At 42.3% G+C, this 17169-nt stretch overlaps 1 protein-coding gene across 3 annotated transcripts in view; it reads right to left on the reverse strand.

The window, feature by feature from the left end:
* The window catches only part of arhgap39 (Rho GTPase activating protein 39), a 608625-nt gene that overhangs the window by 216317 nt on the left and 375139 nt on the right, over nt 1-17169 (reverse strand). For all 3 annotated transcript variants that reach the window (XM_043690879.2, XM_087987640.1, XM_087987641.1), the window contains one exon: nt 3979-4540. In XM_043690879.2, the coding sequence (XP_043546814.1) occupies nt 3979-4540 (562 nt within the window). The remainder of the gene's footprint in view (nt 1-3978; nt 4541-17169) is intronic.

Raw genomic sequence — 17169 nt, forward strand, 5'->3', positions numbered from 1 at the left:
GTGTTTATATGGTGAGTCCAGTTGAGTTTCTCACCAATGGTAACTGCCAGAATGTTGACTCTGGGGGATTAGTGATGGTAACACCATCGAATGTCAAGAAATAGTGATTAGATTCTCTCTTATTGGAGATGACATCTGGCTGGCGTGAATGTTACTTGCTACATGTCAGCCCAAGCCTGGGTAATGTCCAGATCTTATTGCATTTGGATATGGACTGCATAATAGAGTTGCCAATGGTGCTGAACATTGGAGAACATCTTCATGCCTGATCCTATGATGAAGGTCTTTGGTGAAGCAGCTGAAGATGGTTGAGCCTAGGACACTATCCTGAAGAACTCCTGTAGCGATGTCCTGGAACTGAGATGACTGATCTCCAACAACCATAACTGTCTTCCTACATGCTATTCTGACTATATCCAGCAGAGTGTTTTCTCTGATTCCCATTGATTCCAGTTTTCTTGGAATCTTTGATGCCACACTCCGTCAAATGTGGTCTCAATATAAAGGGCTGTCGCTGTCACTGTCACTTCACTTCTGAATAAAGTCTAGAATAACTCAAGAAGAAGATAAGTCCAATTCCTTATGGGTTTAGGTACTATTGTACAAAACCTTCTGGTATTTGGCATGAATTGCCAGCATCAGTCAGACAGGATGCCTAGTGAGGGAAATGTTCTGTAGCAAATCACACTCTCAAGTATGCAGAAGCACAATTGAAGGCTGCTGCTCTATGACCAAAGTTTCTTTCATTTTGTGACAGTGGGATGTTGATGCTGTCAGGTTCCAGAATAGGTTTCATACAGCTGACATCAACCACAGAAGCACAGGAACAGGAGGAGGCCATTTCATATTTGAACCTACTTCAACACTTAATCAGATTGTGACTGACTAGTACCTCTCCTCAAAACACCCACATATTGATCCATGTCACTTGATACCCTGACTGATAAAATAAGTCAATCAGAATCTTGAAGGTAAACATGTCAAATTTGGTAGGACCCATCTCCACATTGTTCTCTCAGACTGAATGGGAGTCATGCTTTGGGAGATAGTGACACAAACACACTGCATCACCAAAGTAAAAACATTTTAGTTGTACTTTGCTTGAGAGGAAGTGATACTAAGAAAACATGGTGCATCGAAATTGCTGCATTTCTCAGCACTAGCATTTCAGAACTTGGTGGTTATAAAATGCCAAAGAGACAGATATATAGACCAGTATCAAGATCAATTATTTAAACCACTTTCTTCAGTATTCATACACGCAATTCTAGAGACTGGGTAGAAAATCATAGCAATTCAGGCAGCATCCGAGGACAGGCAAAATCGACGTTTCGGGCAAAAGCCCTCATGAAGGGCTTTTGCCCGAAACGTCGATTTTGCTTCCTGATGAAGGGCTTTTGCCCGAAACGTCGATTTTGCCTGTCCTCGGATGCTGCCTGAATTGCTGTGCTCTTCCAGCACCACTGATTCAGAATCTGGTTTCCAGCATCTGCAGTCATTGTTTTTACCTAGAAAATCATACCTGCTCTACACGCTTGGATGCATTACTCAAATGGTGACAGAACAAAAAAAACTGTTCTGATATCTATCACCCTCTGTGAGTGGTACATGTAGAAAGTATGTGAGGAGCAGTGATAGCAGTGAGCTATATAATTTATAGCTCAATAGTGGCCTGTCCTGTTAATTCATCATCAGTGAGTTATGGCCAATAATGTGTTGGGATTACAACTCTACTAAATACTGTCCTCTTTGTCCTTACACTATATATTAGATAAGCAATTAAAATGACAACTTCAAACAGCTTGAGGCCAGAATTAGCTTTAAACAAGGACTAAGCAGATGGCTTAACTATAGACCTGTTGTGGTGAGATTGTCATAAAACCTTTTATTTCTAGTGTCGTCTATCTTCAATTGTACCATTATCTTCATGAAATTCTGAACAGATTTACAGGGTGACTATTTTTCCTTAGTAGAAATCTAAGGTTGATTAGGAGACTCAATATTGAAAGCCAAGTGTGTCATTGAATGATGTGATTGGTCAACTTCCACTGATCATAATCAAAACAGTTTTCTGTTTATTTAGTCTTAATTTTGAAGTGATTAATTTATATTTTGAATATATTATACACTCCAGTATATCAATACCAAAACCTATGGAAGACTCAAAGAAAGTGCATGGGTGGCCTACTCGTGGTACTTAGGGCCACAAAAGCCCGTGATAGGACAGATCGGGAGAAATGATTTCCTCAACTGGAGGAACGATAATCCAAGGGTAGCTCTTTAAAATTACAGCTTGTCAGGATGTCAGAAAGCATTCCTTCACATAAAGGGAAGGGAAAATCAGGAAATCTCCATGTTCTCTCCAACCTTCTAAAAAAAAACTGTGAATTCTGATGTGATTGAAAATTTTGAAACTGAGATTAATAGATCTTTGTTGGATGAGGGTAAATGTAAAGATAAAATCTTAGATGGATAAGGGATTAATTGATGAAAACAGGTAGATGGAATGGAGATTATAAGTAAATTTTGAATTAATTGAATGGCCTCCTTTTGCCATGACTTCCTCCTGTTCCAGTTACAAGTGGAGTTCCGCAGGGATCAGTTCTGGGTCCTCTGCTGTTTGTAATTTTTATTAATGACTTGGATGAGGGAGTCGAAGGGTGGGTCAGTAAATTTGCAGATGATACGAAGATAGGTGGAGTTGTGGACAGTGAGGAGGGCTGTTGTCGGCTGCAGAGGGACTTAGATATGATGCAGAGCTGGGCTGAGGAGTGGCAGATGGAGTTCAACCCTGCCAAGTGTGAGGTTGTCCATTTTGGAAGAACAAATAAGAATGCGGAATACAGGGTTAATGGTAGGGTTCTTAGTCAGGTGGAGGAACAGAGGGATCTTGGGGTCTATGTACATAGATCTTTGAAGGTTGCCACTCAGGTGGATAGAGTTTGTAAGAAGGCCTATGGAGTATTATCGTTCATTAGCAGAGGGATTGAATTCAAGAGTCGTGAAGTGATGTTGCAGCTGTACAGGACTTTGGTTAGGCCACAGTTGGAGTACTGTGTGCAGTTCTGGTCGCCTCACTTTAGGAAAGATGTGGAAGCTTTGGAGAGGGTGCAGAGAAGATTTACCAGGATGTTGCCTGGAATGGAGAGAAAGTCGTACGAGGATAGGTTGAGAGTTCTCGGCCTTTTCTCGTTGGAACGGAGAAGGATGAGGGGTGACTTGATAGAGGTTTATAAGATGATCAGAGGAATAGATAGAGTAGACAGTCAGAAACTTTTTCCCCGGGTACAACAGAGTGTTACAAGGGGACATAAATTTAAGGTGAAGGGTGGAAGGTATAGGGGAGATGTCAGGGGTGGGTTCTTTACCCAGAGAGTGGTGGGGGCATGGAATGCGCTGCCCGTGGGAGTGGTAGAGTCGGAATCATTGGCGACCTTTAAGCAGCATTTGGATAGGTACATGGATGGGTACTTAATCTAGGTTAGAAGTTCGGCACAACATCGTGGGCCGAAGGGCCTGTTCTGTGCTGTATTGTTCTATGTTCTATGTTCCTATTTTTCCCACAAACTACACTCAATATGGGTATCTCAATCAGCATTTCAACAGTGTCCTTCCCAACCCCTGCCTGGATCTCCTACACGTACTCCTTTTACACACACTTCTAAGTGTTACATAGGCCCCTTGTCTCGCAGCAGCAACACATTTTATGGAGGAACTGCCTGCTTCAACTAGATATCATTAAAAAAAAACTTAAAGCCATGACCAGCAGCCACAAGTTCATGCAGGGGAGCTAACGTGATGTGCATGTTATGGAGGTGTACTTGATAGATGTATATAACATATAAGAAGCAGTGAAATGTTTTGATGCACTAACCATTTCAGAGAGGGGAGGGCAAAAAAAGGTTCTCATTTGTCCTCTTGTGAAATATATAAGTTTATACATAGTCCACTTGGGTGTTTTTTCCATCAGAGGCTTACCTTTTGCATCATTCACGGGATCCATGTGCCTGTAGATATAGCCTTCCAGGTAGGAGTGAAATTTGGGAGTAGGAGGGAAGAAGGCCAGGCAGATGGCCATTAATTCCCAGCCCCTGGCAAGACTCTCATATCTAAAGTTTTCGGTGGTCTGCCGGCACAGTTGGATGTACAGTTCGTCCCTCAGGCCCTGCATGCTCCAGCCCTTTGTGGCGATCTCCAGGGCCACGTTAACCTGGTCCACCTTGGCCCTCCGGTCCCCCATGTACATTTGGATCAATTTGAACACTTCGCATGCTTCCTTCTTCACATTACGGTCAGCCGTCATTATCATGGGCTTCTTGATCGATTCGCTGCTCCAGGCCAGCATGTTGGCAATGGATACTTTGCGACGGAATATTCCCTGTGTGTGCTTGTTGAAGTGTTTGGAAGCCCAGTTCTCAATATCTGTCTCAGAGGATGGCTTTCGCAGCATGAATCCAGGGAAGACGCAGCTCGCACTGGGCATCATGCTCCGGCTCTGCCTTCCAATGTCATACTGACTGCAAGTGCCCAGGTCTTCAGACTGTAGAAAGAGAAATGGGTCGTCAGTGTTTGATAATGTGATAGATTCCATTTATGCACTGAGAAACTGTTCAATCATGAAGGAAAACAGAAACTGAACATAAAAAGATACTCGAAATGCATAGCATCTGTCGAGAAAAAAGGGGGTTAACTATCCGCTCAGCTGGCATGGCATGTCTAAAACATTACACGTCTTTCTTTTTACAGATGGTGCTTGACCTGCTGAATATTCCAGTTATTTTCTGATTTGTTCCATATTTCAAAGTATTTTTGCTTTTAATCATGTGTACTCGCACTTTTATTTGCAATGTAAAATGATTGCTCCTACCTAAGCATCAGAAAAAAAACAAGAACTGCTTTAACACACCAACACAATGACTCACAAATTACATACCTAAAGAAAACAGCCAATGTCTCCTGCTGATTTGAGTTCATCTCTATCCAGCACTTACTGGCTAGTGCTAAAGTACTTTAGCCAGTCAGGCCATAAAGCTTACTAGCTCTCCCTTGGGGGAAAGGAATGGAGTAAAGAGCTTTTCAACACCAATCCAGAATTGCATTGCACCTCAAACAGGATTTAAACTGAAGTTGATTTTGAATTTTATTGCAGTTCCTCTTATTGTGATTAATTGAAGATGCTCATGATCATTACAATCCACATTTTGGGAAGGGCAACAATTTGCCATAAGCTCAACAGCCAAGCATTTCTCACTACGGGAGTCTCATATTTGTATTTACCACACCATTAATTTTTGTAGCCTCTCTAAAGATGCTTTCAGATTGAGCCAAGACATTTACAACTGGAGCCAGCTTCTCTGATGGGTTGTCCTAATTGCTGGCATTAGTAAATTCCAGAAGCCTCACTTTTGATTTACAGGAGTGTCCCTGAGATCCATGCTTGAGAATCAGCATCAATGATATACAACATACACAACAGATTGAGAGTTATCACTAATTTTGCCCCAAATTTCAGTCTTGTGTAGTAAACCTGCACTAACTTGGAACCTGGTTTAAAACACCCCAAGTTTAACTTGTGTAACTTTTCACAACCCAGGACAGATTTCATCTTTGGTCTTAGCAGAGTGGACCCATTGTTTAGATTAGATTCCTGTCTGATTAGATCAGATTCCCCTACAGTGTGAAAACAGGCCCTTTGGCCCAACAAGTCCATACTGACCCTCCGGAGAGTAACCCACCCAGACCCATTTCCCTGGCTAATGCACCTAACACTATGGGTAATTTAGCATGGCTAATTCGCCTGACCTACTATCTTTGGACTGTGGGAAGAAACCAGAGCACCTGGAGGAAACCCACGCAGACACCAGGAGAATGTGCAAATTCCACACAGACAGTCACCCAAGGCTGGAACTGAACCTAGGTCCCTGGCGCTGTCAGGCAGCAGTACTAATCACTGAGCTACCATGCCGCCTGTAAATTTTTCACATTGTCATTCAACGTAAGACCATAAACTATAAGAAAAGAATTAGGCCATTCGGCCCACTGAGTCTGCTCCATCATTTGATCATGGCTGATATGTTTCTCAACCCCATTCTCCTGCCTTCTCCCTGTAACCCTTTATCCCCTTACCAGTCAAGAACCTGTGTGTCTCTATTTTAAATACACTCAATGATTTGGCCTCCACTGCTCTCTATAGCAACGAGTTCCACATAGTCAACAAGCTCTCACTGAAGAAATTCCTCCTCACCTCAGCTCTAAAAAGTCATTCCTTCACCCTGAGGCTATGCCCTCAGGTCGTAGTCTCTCCTAGCAGTGGAAATATCTTCTCCATTTCCATTCTATCCAGGCCTCTCAGTTTCTGTAAATTTCAATCAGATCCACCTCCCACCCCACCTCCCCCCCCCACTCCCCCCACCCTTCTAAACTGCATGGAGTGCAGACCCAACAGAGTCTTCAACTGCTTCTCATATGACAAGCTCTTCATCCCTGGGATCACTCTTGTAAATCTCCTCTGGATCCCTCTCCAATGCCAGCACATCACTCCTTTGATATGGGGCCCAAAACTGCTCTCAGTATTTCAAATACAGTCTGACCAGAATCTTGTACAGCCTCTGCAGTACATTCTGCTTTTGTATTCTAGCCCTCTTCAAATGAATGCCAACATTGCATTTGCCTTCCTAACTGCAAAGTCAACGTGCATGTTAACCTTAACAGAATCCCGAACTAGGACTCCCAAGTCCCTTCATGCTTCAGATTTCTGAAGCCTTTTGGTGTTGAAAAAATAATCTCTATTCTTCCTACCAAAATGAAAATCTCACACTTTCCACACTATATTCTATATGCCATTGCTTCGCCCACTCTTCTGCAACCTCCCCGTTTCCTCAACATTATCTGTCCCTCCACCTATCCTAGTATCATCTGCAAACTGAGCAACAATGCCCTCAATTCTTTCGTTCAGATTGTTAAGATATAATGTGAATAGTTGTGCTCCCAACACTTAACCCTGTGCAAAACCATTAGTCACTACCTGCCACCTAGAAAAAGACCCCTTTATCTCCTTTCTCTGCCTTCTGTCAGTTAGCCAATGCTCTATTCATGCCATACTTGCCCTGAACATTATCTTATCCTATTTAGCAGCTTTTTGTGTGCCACCTTGTCAAAGGCCTTCTGGATTCTCAAACAGATCACATCCATTGGCTTTCCTGTCTAAGTTGCTCATTACCTCCTCAAAGAATTCTAACAGATTTATCAGGCATGTAATGAAGCCATGCCGACTCAGCCCTATTTTACCAAGCATTTCCAACTACTCCAAAAGCTCATTCTTAACAATGGACTCTAAAATCTTACCAATGCCCAAGGTCAAGCTAACCAGCCTTTAGTTTCCTGTCTTCTGCCTCCCTCCTTCTAAACAGGGGAGTTACATTAGCCACTTTCTAATCCTCTGGGACCCTCCTTGACTCCAATAATTCCTACAATCACCTTCAGAACTCTGGGGTGGCATCCATGCCAAACCTTCAGACCTTTCAGCTTCTCCAGCACCTCCTTAGTGATAGCCACTATACCCACCTCTGCCCCCTGTTGCTGTCTTGCATTGTGAAAACTGATGCAAAGTACCCATTCAGTTCACCTGCCATTTGTATTCAGTTCCTCTGCCATTTCTTTGGTCCCATTGCTACTTCGCCAGACTCATTTTCCAGGATCCAATGTCCATTCTTGCCTCTCTGTTAACACTTTTTTTACCATCTCTATCGCTCCTTCACCACTTCTGGCGCTTCCAGTTTTTTGCTCTAAACACCGTCACAATCTGTTCCACTTGCTCCCCCTCCCTTTTTTTCTCTCTCTCATTATTCAGCCTGTTTCAGTTCTGAAGAAGTCATTTCAAACCTGAAACAGTCACTGAATTCGTCTCCCCACAGATGCTGTCAGACCTGCTGAGTTTCTCCAGCACTTTGTTTTTATTCCAGATTTCTAGCATCCACAATATTTTGCTTTGATTAGAGTTTCATCCTATTGGTTGGAGCTGCATTTACATCTCGGCTCCAGAGATGAAAGGAGACAATCCTCTTCCATTTAATCTAAGTCACTTTCATGGTAATTATTTCTTTTTTTATTATAAGGTATTACTGATGTGCTAACAAATTTTCAAAAGAAAAGGTCACTTTCATAATTAGCTTTCAATACATAGAGATTTTGCATTCTTGTATAGGATACAGGTGTCGCAGGCAAGGCTAGAATTTGTTGCTTATGTCCGTGGTGTCATAGAGTCATATGGTCATCCAGCACGGAAACAGATCCCTCAGTCCAGCCAGTCCATGCCAAACATACCCCAAACTAAACTAGTTCCACCTGCCTGCTATTGGCCCATTTGCCTCCAAACCTTTCCTATTCATGTACTTAAGCAAATATCTTTTAAATGCTGTATTTGGACCCACATCCAACACTTCGTCAGGAAGTTCTTCCACACGTGAACCACGCTCTTTGTAAAGAATTTGCCCCTCACGTCTTTTTAAAATCTTTTTCCTCTCACCTTAAAAATATGCCCCTTAGTCCACATCCTTTCTGAATGGATTGGCTAAGGTATTTCAGAGGGCAATGAGAGTCAACCACATCACTGTGAGTCTGGAGTCACATGCAGGCCAGAGGAGGTACGGTAAATTTCCTACCCTAAAACACATTCATGAACCAGATGGGATTTTACGACAACCACCATTGGTTGCCATTAGACACGTTTGCCTTTCAGATTTTCTTGAATTAAAATTCCACCATCTGCCCTGGTGCGATTCAAGTCCATGTCCTCAGAATATTAGCCCAGGGTTCTGGAGCACTATCTGGTGATATTACCATGACACCACCATGTTCCTAAGTTGTCATAAGGCAGAAAGTAGTAAAAATAATACTGTGTCAGATCAAAAGGGAAAGAAACAAAATCAAAACAAAGCATAAAACAAAAAACAAATAAAGAACTGCAGATGCTGGAAATCAGAAACAAAAACAGAGATTACTGAAAAAACTCTGCTTTCTCTCCACAGATGCTGCCAGACCAAAGTAAACGCTTCAAATTCTTCTTCAGAACAGTTCTGAGAAAAGATATTTACAAAGAAATTTTTACATCAGTTTTCTAAATAATGTTTTCGTTAGAAACGAAAGAAAGAAATTTTGTTTTCCTCAACTGTCATTGAGAAGACAGAAAACTTGGTCCTAGATCTCTGCCAATGCCAACCTGCACACAGATAATTTTTCTTTCAAATTTGTACTCAGGGTGTGGGGTTGATGGCAAGACTAGCATTTAGTGCCAACCTTGGAGTTGCCTGAAATGGTGAAACTCTGCAATTCCTCTGGTGAGGACGCTTGCAAAATGCTCCCATAACACATTGCTGAAGCAAGATACCACCTGCAGCACTTTATCCTCTTAATACAGCTCAGAACTCCACAACAGTGTGGGATAAAGTTTACTGCTCTAACGATTAGCATCACCTCCAACAAACTGCTGACCTTTAAAGTTTTCAAATTGCTGCTGATCGATGAGGGGAATGTCGGAAGTCACTTAAATCTGCATTACACATACACTTTGCTTGAAATTCTGGAAGGCAGTTGCATTGAGTGTTTCAACAGTTTACTGGAGGGGAGCTCCTTTGGTAGAATGGCAGAATTGTCAATTCATGAAAAACTGCGATGTTCAAAGGGATAAGGAAGCAGGATTAATCCATGTAAAGGCTCGGAGCCAGCTTATGATCTTAAGAAAGCTCAAAGTAAGCAGAGTCAAATGAAATGGGTTTGCATCACATTCCAATGTTTCTTTTCTCCCATCTTCCTTGAATATTTCTACGGGCACTGATAATCCTCAAGTTCCTCAAGAGATCCCCGACACTAAGTGTTTACAGCCTATTTTTTTCTGGAAGAGTAGCATGAAGGTAGTTATTTTGCTTTTATCATAAAGTAGTGAAACATTCTAGCATTTCATATAATTTCATAAACATGTATGGCATGGTGGCTCAGTGTTAGCACTGCTGCCTCACAGCGCCAGGAACCTGGGTTTGATTCCAGCCCCAGGTAACTGCCTGGTGAGTTTGTACATTCTTCCCGTGTCTGCGTGGGTTTCCTCTGGGTGCTCCGCTTTCCTCCCACAGTCCAAAGAAGTGCAGGTTAGGTGAATTGGCCATGCTAAATTACCCGTAGTGTTCAGGGATGTACAGGTTAGGTGCATTACTCTGGGTGGCAGGGTGAAATGTGAGGATGACGTTAGGAGATTACAGGGTGACCTGGACAGGCTAGGTGAATGGCAGATGCAGTTTAATGTGGATAAATGTGTGGTTATCCACTTTGGTGGCAAGAGCAGGAAGGCAGATTACTACCTAAATGAAGTCAAGTTAGGTAAAGGGGCAGTACAACGAGATCAAGGTGTTCTTGTACATCAGTCAATGAAAGCAAGCATGCAGGTACAACAGGCAGTGACAGTAGACAATGGACAATAGGTGCAGGAGTAGGCCATTCTGCCTTCGAGCCTGCACCACCATTCATTATGATCATGGCTGATCATCCTCAATCAGTATCCTGTTCCTGCCTTATCTCCATAACCCTTGATTCCACTATCTTTGAGAGCTCTATCCAACCCTTTCTTAAACAAATCCAGAGACTTGGCCTCCACGGCCTTCTGGGGCAGAGCATTCCACACACCCACCACTGAAGAAGTTTCTCCTCATCTCTGTCTTAAATGGCCTCCCCCTTATTTTTCGGGACACACCCATCAGCGGAAACATGCTTCCTGCCTCCAGAGTGTCCAATCCTTTAATAATCTTGTACATCTCAATCAGATCCCCTCTCAGTTTTCTAAACTCAAGGGTGTACAAGCCCAGTTGCTCCAATCTTTCAACATAAGGTAGTTCCGCCATTCCAGGAATTAACCTCGTGAACCTATGCTGCACTCTCTCAATAGCCAGAGTGTCTTTCCTCAAATTTGGAGACCAGAACTGCACGCAGCACTCCAGGTGTGGTCTCACCAGGGCCCTGTACAGCTGCAGAAGAACCTCTTTGCTTCTATACTCAATCCCTCTTGTTATGAAGGCCAGCATGCTATTAGCTTTCTTCACTACCTGCTGTACCTGCATGCTTGCCTTCATTGACTAGTGTACAAGAAAACCCAGATCTCTTTGTACTGCCCCTTTACCTAACTTGACTCCATTTAGGTAGTAATCTGCCTTCCTATTCCTGTTGAGGGGACCAGATTGAGACGTATAAGATTATTAAAGGATTGGACACTCTGGAGGCAGGAAACATGTTTCCTGTTCTTGCCACCAAAGTGGATAACCATACATTTATCCACATTAAATTGCATCTGCCATGCATCTGTCCACTCACCTAACCTGTCCAGGTCACCCTGTAATCTGCTAACATCCTCCTCACATTTCACCCTGCCACCCAGCTTTGTATCATCAGCAAATTTGCTAATGTTACTATTAATACCATCTTCTATATCATTAATATATATTGTAAAACGCTGCGGTCCCAGCACTGATCCCTGCGGTACTCCACTGGTATTCCGAAATGGAGCCGTTATCACTACTCTTTGTTTCCTGTCAGCCAACCAATTTTCAATCCAAGTCAGTACTTTGCCCGCAATACCATGCACCCTAAGTTTGCTCACTAACCTCCTATGTGGGATTTTATCAAAGGCTTTCTGAAAGTCCAGGTACACTACATCCACTGGATCTCCCTTGTCCATCTTCAGAGTTACATCCTCAAAAAATTCCAGAAGATTAGTCAAGCATGATTTCCCCTTCATAAATCCATGCTGACTCTGACCTATCCTATTACTACTATCCAGATGTATCGTAATTTCATCCTTTATAATAGATTCCAGCATCTTTCCCACCACTGAGGTCAGACTAACTGGTCTATAATTTCCTGCTTTCTCTCTCGCTCCTTTCTTAAAAAGTGATATAACATTAGCCATCCTCCAATCCGCAGGAACTGATCCTGAATCTATCGAACTCTGGAAAATAATCACCAATGCATCCATGATTTCTAGAGCCACCTCCTTCAGTACCCTGGGATGTAGACCATCAGGCCCCGTGGACTTATCAGCCTTCAGACCTAACAGTCTCTCCAACACCAATTCCTGGCAAATATAAATTCCCTTCAGTTCAGGTCCTTCAGCCACTCTTACCTCAGGGAGATTGCTTGTGTCTTCCGCAGTGAACACAGATCTGAAGTACCAATTCAATTCTTCTGCCATTTCTTTGTTCCCCGTAATATATTCCCCTGTTTCTGTCTTCAAGGGCCCAATTTTAGTCTTAACCATTTTTTTCCCTTTCACATACCTAAAAAAGCTTTTACTATCCTCCTTTATATTATTGGCCAGTTTACCTTCGTACCTCATTTTTTTCTCTGTGTATTTCCTTCTTAGTAATTCTCTGTTGTTCTTTGAAAGCTTCCCAGTCCTCCATTTTCCCACTCATCTTTGCTATGTTATACTTTTTCTCTTTTGACTTTATATGTTTCTTAACTTCCCTCATCAGCCATGGCCACCCCTGCCTCCTCCTAGGATCTTTCTTCCTTCTTGGAATGAACTGATCCTGCATCTTTTGCATTATACCCAGACAGACCTGCCATTGTTCCTCCACTGTCATCCCTGCTAAGGTATTGCACCATTGAACTTTGGCCAGCTCCTCCCTCATAGCTCCATAGTTCTCTTTATTCAACTGAAATATTGTCACTACCAATTTACCCTCTCCCTTTTCAAATTGCAGATTGAAGCTTATTGTATTATGGTCACTACCTCCTAATGGCTCCTTCACTTCGAGGTCCCTGATCAATTCTGGTTTGTTGCACAATACCAGATCCAGAATTGCCTTCTCCCTGGTAGGCTCCAGCACCAGCTGTTCTAAGAATCCATCTCAGAGGCACTCCACAAAGTCTCTTTCTTGAGGTCCAATACCATCCTGACTCTCCCAGTCTACCTGCATGTTGAAATCCCCCATAACAACTGTAGTAACATCTTTGCTACAGGCCAATTTCAGCTCCTTATTCAACTTACACCTTACACCCATACTACTGTTTCGGGGTCTGTAGATAACTCCCGAGAGGGTCTTTCTACCCTTAGAATTTCTCAGCTCTATCCATACTGACTCTACTTCCCCTGATTCTAGGACCCCCGTGCAAGGGACTGAATATCATCCCTTACCAACAGGGCCACCCCACCCCCTCTGCCCGTCAGCCTGTCCTTACGATAGCACGTATAGCCTTGAATATTCATTTCCCAGGCACTGTCCACTTGAGGCCACATCTCAGTTATCCCCACAATATCGTAGCTGCCAATTTCCAAAAGAGCCTCAAGCTCATCCATCTTATTTCTAATACTTCATGCATTCATATATAGTATTTTTAATTTGTTACTGCCCTCACCCTTCCTATCAACCCCTATTTCACTCAACCTTACGGCATGATCCCTTTTTGAGTTTTCTGCTTCATTGATACCGTTGTCTTTCTTGACTTCCCTTGTTCTAACTTTTCCTTCAATTTCCTTCTTCAACTTCCAGTTTGTCCCCTCCCCCCCGCTACTTAGTTCAAATGCAGCTGTGTTGCAGTAGCAAACCTGCCTGCCAGAATGCTGGTCCCCAACCTATTAAGGTGCAAACCGTCTCTTTTGTATAATTTATGCTTACCACAAAACATACCCCAGTGATTCAAGAATTTAAATCCTTGCTTCCTGCACCAGTTCCCCAGCCACACATTCAAGTCCATTATCTCCCTGTTTCTGGTCTCTCCAGCCCGAGGAACTGGAAGCAAACCGGAGATAACCACTCTGGACATCCTTCTTTTCAGCCTTCTTCCTAGTTCTCCGAAGTCCCGCTGTAGTATGTTCCTCCTCTTCTTCCCGACATCATTTGTGCTGACATGTACCACCACCTCTGGCTCTTCACCTTCGCCCTTGAGGATTTCCTGCACTCTGTATGCCATGTCCTTAATCCTGGCACCAGGAAGGCAACTCACCATCCTTAAATCCCGCCTGTTGCCACAGTGAAGAAAGCTTATAGCTTGCTGGCCTTCATAACAAGAGGAATTGAGTATAGAAGCAAAGAAGTTCTTCTGCAGCTGTACAGGGCCCTGGTGAGACTGCACCCGGAATATTGTGTGCAGTTTTGGTCTCCAAATCTGAGGAAAGACATTCTGGCTATTGTGGGAGTGCAGCGTAGGTTCACGAGGTCAATTCCTGGAATGGCGGGACTATCTTACGTTGAAAGATTGGAGCGACTGGGCTTGTATATGCTTGAGTTTAGAAGGCTGAGAGGGGATCTGATTGAGACGTATAAGATTATGAAAGGATTGGACACTCTGGCAGCAGGAAACATGTTTCCGCTGATGGGTGAGTCTCGAACCAGAGGACTCAGCTTAAAAATAAGGGGTAGGCCATTTAGAACAGAGATGAGGAGAAACTCCTTCACCCAGAGAGTGGTGGGTATGTGGAATGCTCTGCCCCAGAAGGCTGTGGAGGCCAAGTCTCTGGATACTTTCAAGAAAGAGTTGGATAGAGCTCTCAAGGATAGTGGAATCTAGGGTTATGAGGATAAGGCAGGAACAGGATACTGATTGAGGATGAGAATACTTGTATTCCTGATGAAGGGCTTTTGCCTGAAACGTCGATTTTACTGCTCCTTGGATGCTGCCAGAACTGCTGTGCTTTTCCAGCACCACTCTAATCTAGACTCTGGTTTCCAGCATCTGCAGTCATTGTTTTTAACCAACTGATTGAGGATGATCAGCCATAATGAATGGTGGTGCTGGCTCAAAGGACAGAATGGCCTACTCCTGCACCTATTGTCTATTAGTCAGGGGTAAAATGTACATGAATAGGGTAGAGGATCGGGATGCGTTGGTGGGTCGGTGTACACTTGGGCTGAATGGCCTGTTTCCACACTGTAGGGATTCTATGAATTCTATGTACATGACTTATGTATGAGAAATGATCGGTCAAGAAGCAGTGGGGTATCTAGAAATTGCAAAATGTGCAATAATGGATTCATATGACTTTTGAACAGACTTCTCAAATGTTAATTTTGTCACTCTCTCTGCACCTTCTTTTCAGCTGTAACACTGTATTCTGCACTCTGTTGTGCTATCCTTAAGTACTTTGTATGGTACGATCTGTCTGTATAGCATGCAAAACAACACTTCACTGTATTTCAGTACATGTGGCGACAATCAATCAATACTTGGACTTTTTTTCACTAAGGTCAATGACAAGGAACACTGGAACTTATTTTCTTCAAAACAGCATTTCTTGGAAACCCCAGGTTCTACATAATTACTGGTCTTGGTCATTTGAACTCACTTCAGAGAAACTACCTGACTGTGTTTTCTGGCTGTCCTGTTTGAACAGCATTTTACCTTTCAGTTGTGGGAAGAAAATGCCTGCTACAGAACAAGCCACTCAGGTTGTCTCTTTTTGGAGTGGCTTTGTGGTAAATCCAGAGTGACTGGAAGTCTTCTTGATTCAATGTTTCCTGAGCCAGCTACATCTGCCAAAGTCCTGAAGATAACTCCTATAAGTGACATAGCACATGCCAGAAAATTAGCCATCTGAACACCTCAAAATCTCACCCTTTTTGTCTTCAAGAACAAAGACGGATAGGCCAGAAGTATTATTCTTTCCCCTGAAAATGAACCTGTGCAGAGAAAAATCATATATTTTCCTTTTACTATGTGTTTGTGCATGTTTTCTTTGGGTTGGTAAACATTTTACATTTTCATATTACAAACCATGTTAATGAGTTTTGCATCTTCATTGTCAAGATTTCCTTTAAAATACATCAATAATTTTGTCTTTATTAAGGGAACTTGATTGATGCAGTTTTTAAGTTTAATATAGAGAAAGCATACAATTGGCTATCAGGAAATGGGTAAAACAATTCACCTTATGTTTAACTGATAGAATACTGGAACTCAAGAAAGACAGTGTATTTCTCCTATCTCAGTCATGACAGACAAAAAAAACTCCAAAATTTATCCAGTTTGCCTTCTACCATCTAGCAGTTATTGATTGTTGAACAATCATGGCAATTAATCTCTTGTCTATTTTTCTAGAACTAAGCCAGATGAGGTAATCAAAAACCTGGAGCAGGAAGATTTGAAAATCAATCTGCTCTCCCAAGCAGGGTACAAATTGGAATTTCTTTCAAATTTTAAAACCACAATGAATTACATAATATGTGCAGATCACCACCTCTTGTATAGAAGGATTACATACTTAGAAAAAATGACTAATGATCAGAAGCTCATCTCCAGGGAGGAAACAGGAAAGTTTTCCCCTGAGTCGTCAGATTATTAAGTTGCTACATGAAGATGAATTGAACTTAACCCACTGTTTGCCCTTGGGCTGCAGTCTTTGACTGTCTGAAAACCCAGGGGTATAAAGCAAAGGTCTGCTGTGAGAGTACATCAACCACAGATTAACTGTAATTCTTCTCTATCGCAGGACTTTTAAGAAGTAAGTAGCATTATGTTTCTAATCTATCTTCCTATTCCCCTCTCAGCAATCATCTCTTACCTCTACTATATGTTTTTGTAGTACATTTGTGGGCCATGGCTTTTAATATATGAAGCGGGTCATATGGAAGGTACAGCAGGAAGCAATCTGAACAAGGGCTAAGTGATTAGGTCTCAGGCAGAACATTCAGTCCAATACTGAGCACCCTATATCAGGAAAGACGTCGGGATGTCAGTGATAGCGTGGAGGAGATATACTAGAACATACCAAGGATTAGCATCATTTGTTGTGTAGAATGATTAAAGAGACCATGATTGTTCTAATTAGAGGAGATAAGGTTAAGGATAAATTTAACAGAACTGATAATACGTAGGGAGAAATTGTTCCTGTTGGTAAAAGCATCAGTAAGGTGAAAACACAGCTTTAATGTCATTGGGAAAATTTCTTAAGAAAAATAGAGAGAATAATTTTACATTACAATTTGGAAAACAGTGGAAGAAAATTCAAGAACAATTTTCAAAAGAGAACTGGACAAATAGTTGAAGCAGATGAAATAATTGGAGTGTGGGAAAAGAATATGGGAATGAGACTAAATAGATAGCTCTTTAAAATAGTCAGCATAGGCACAGAGGGCTGAATCATCTTCTTTTATCCTGAAGATTCTATCATCATGTGAATCTAGACAATGC

Source organism: Chiloscyllium plagiosum, unplaced genomic scaffold (genome assembly GCF_037043375.1).
Source record: "Chiloscyllium plagiosum isolate Xiang-an unplaced genomic scaffold, Cpla_swu_hap1 HiC_scaffold_5, whole genome shotgun sequence".
Classification (NCBI taxonomy): domain Eukaryota; kingdom Metazoa; phylum Chordata; class Chondrichthyes; order Orectolobiformes; family Hemiscylliidae; genus Chiloscyllium; species Chiloscyllium plagiosum.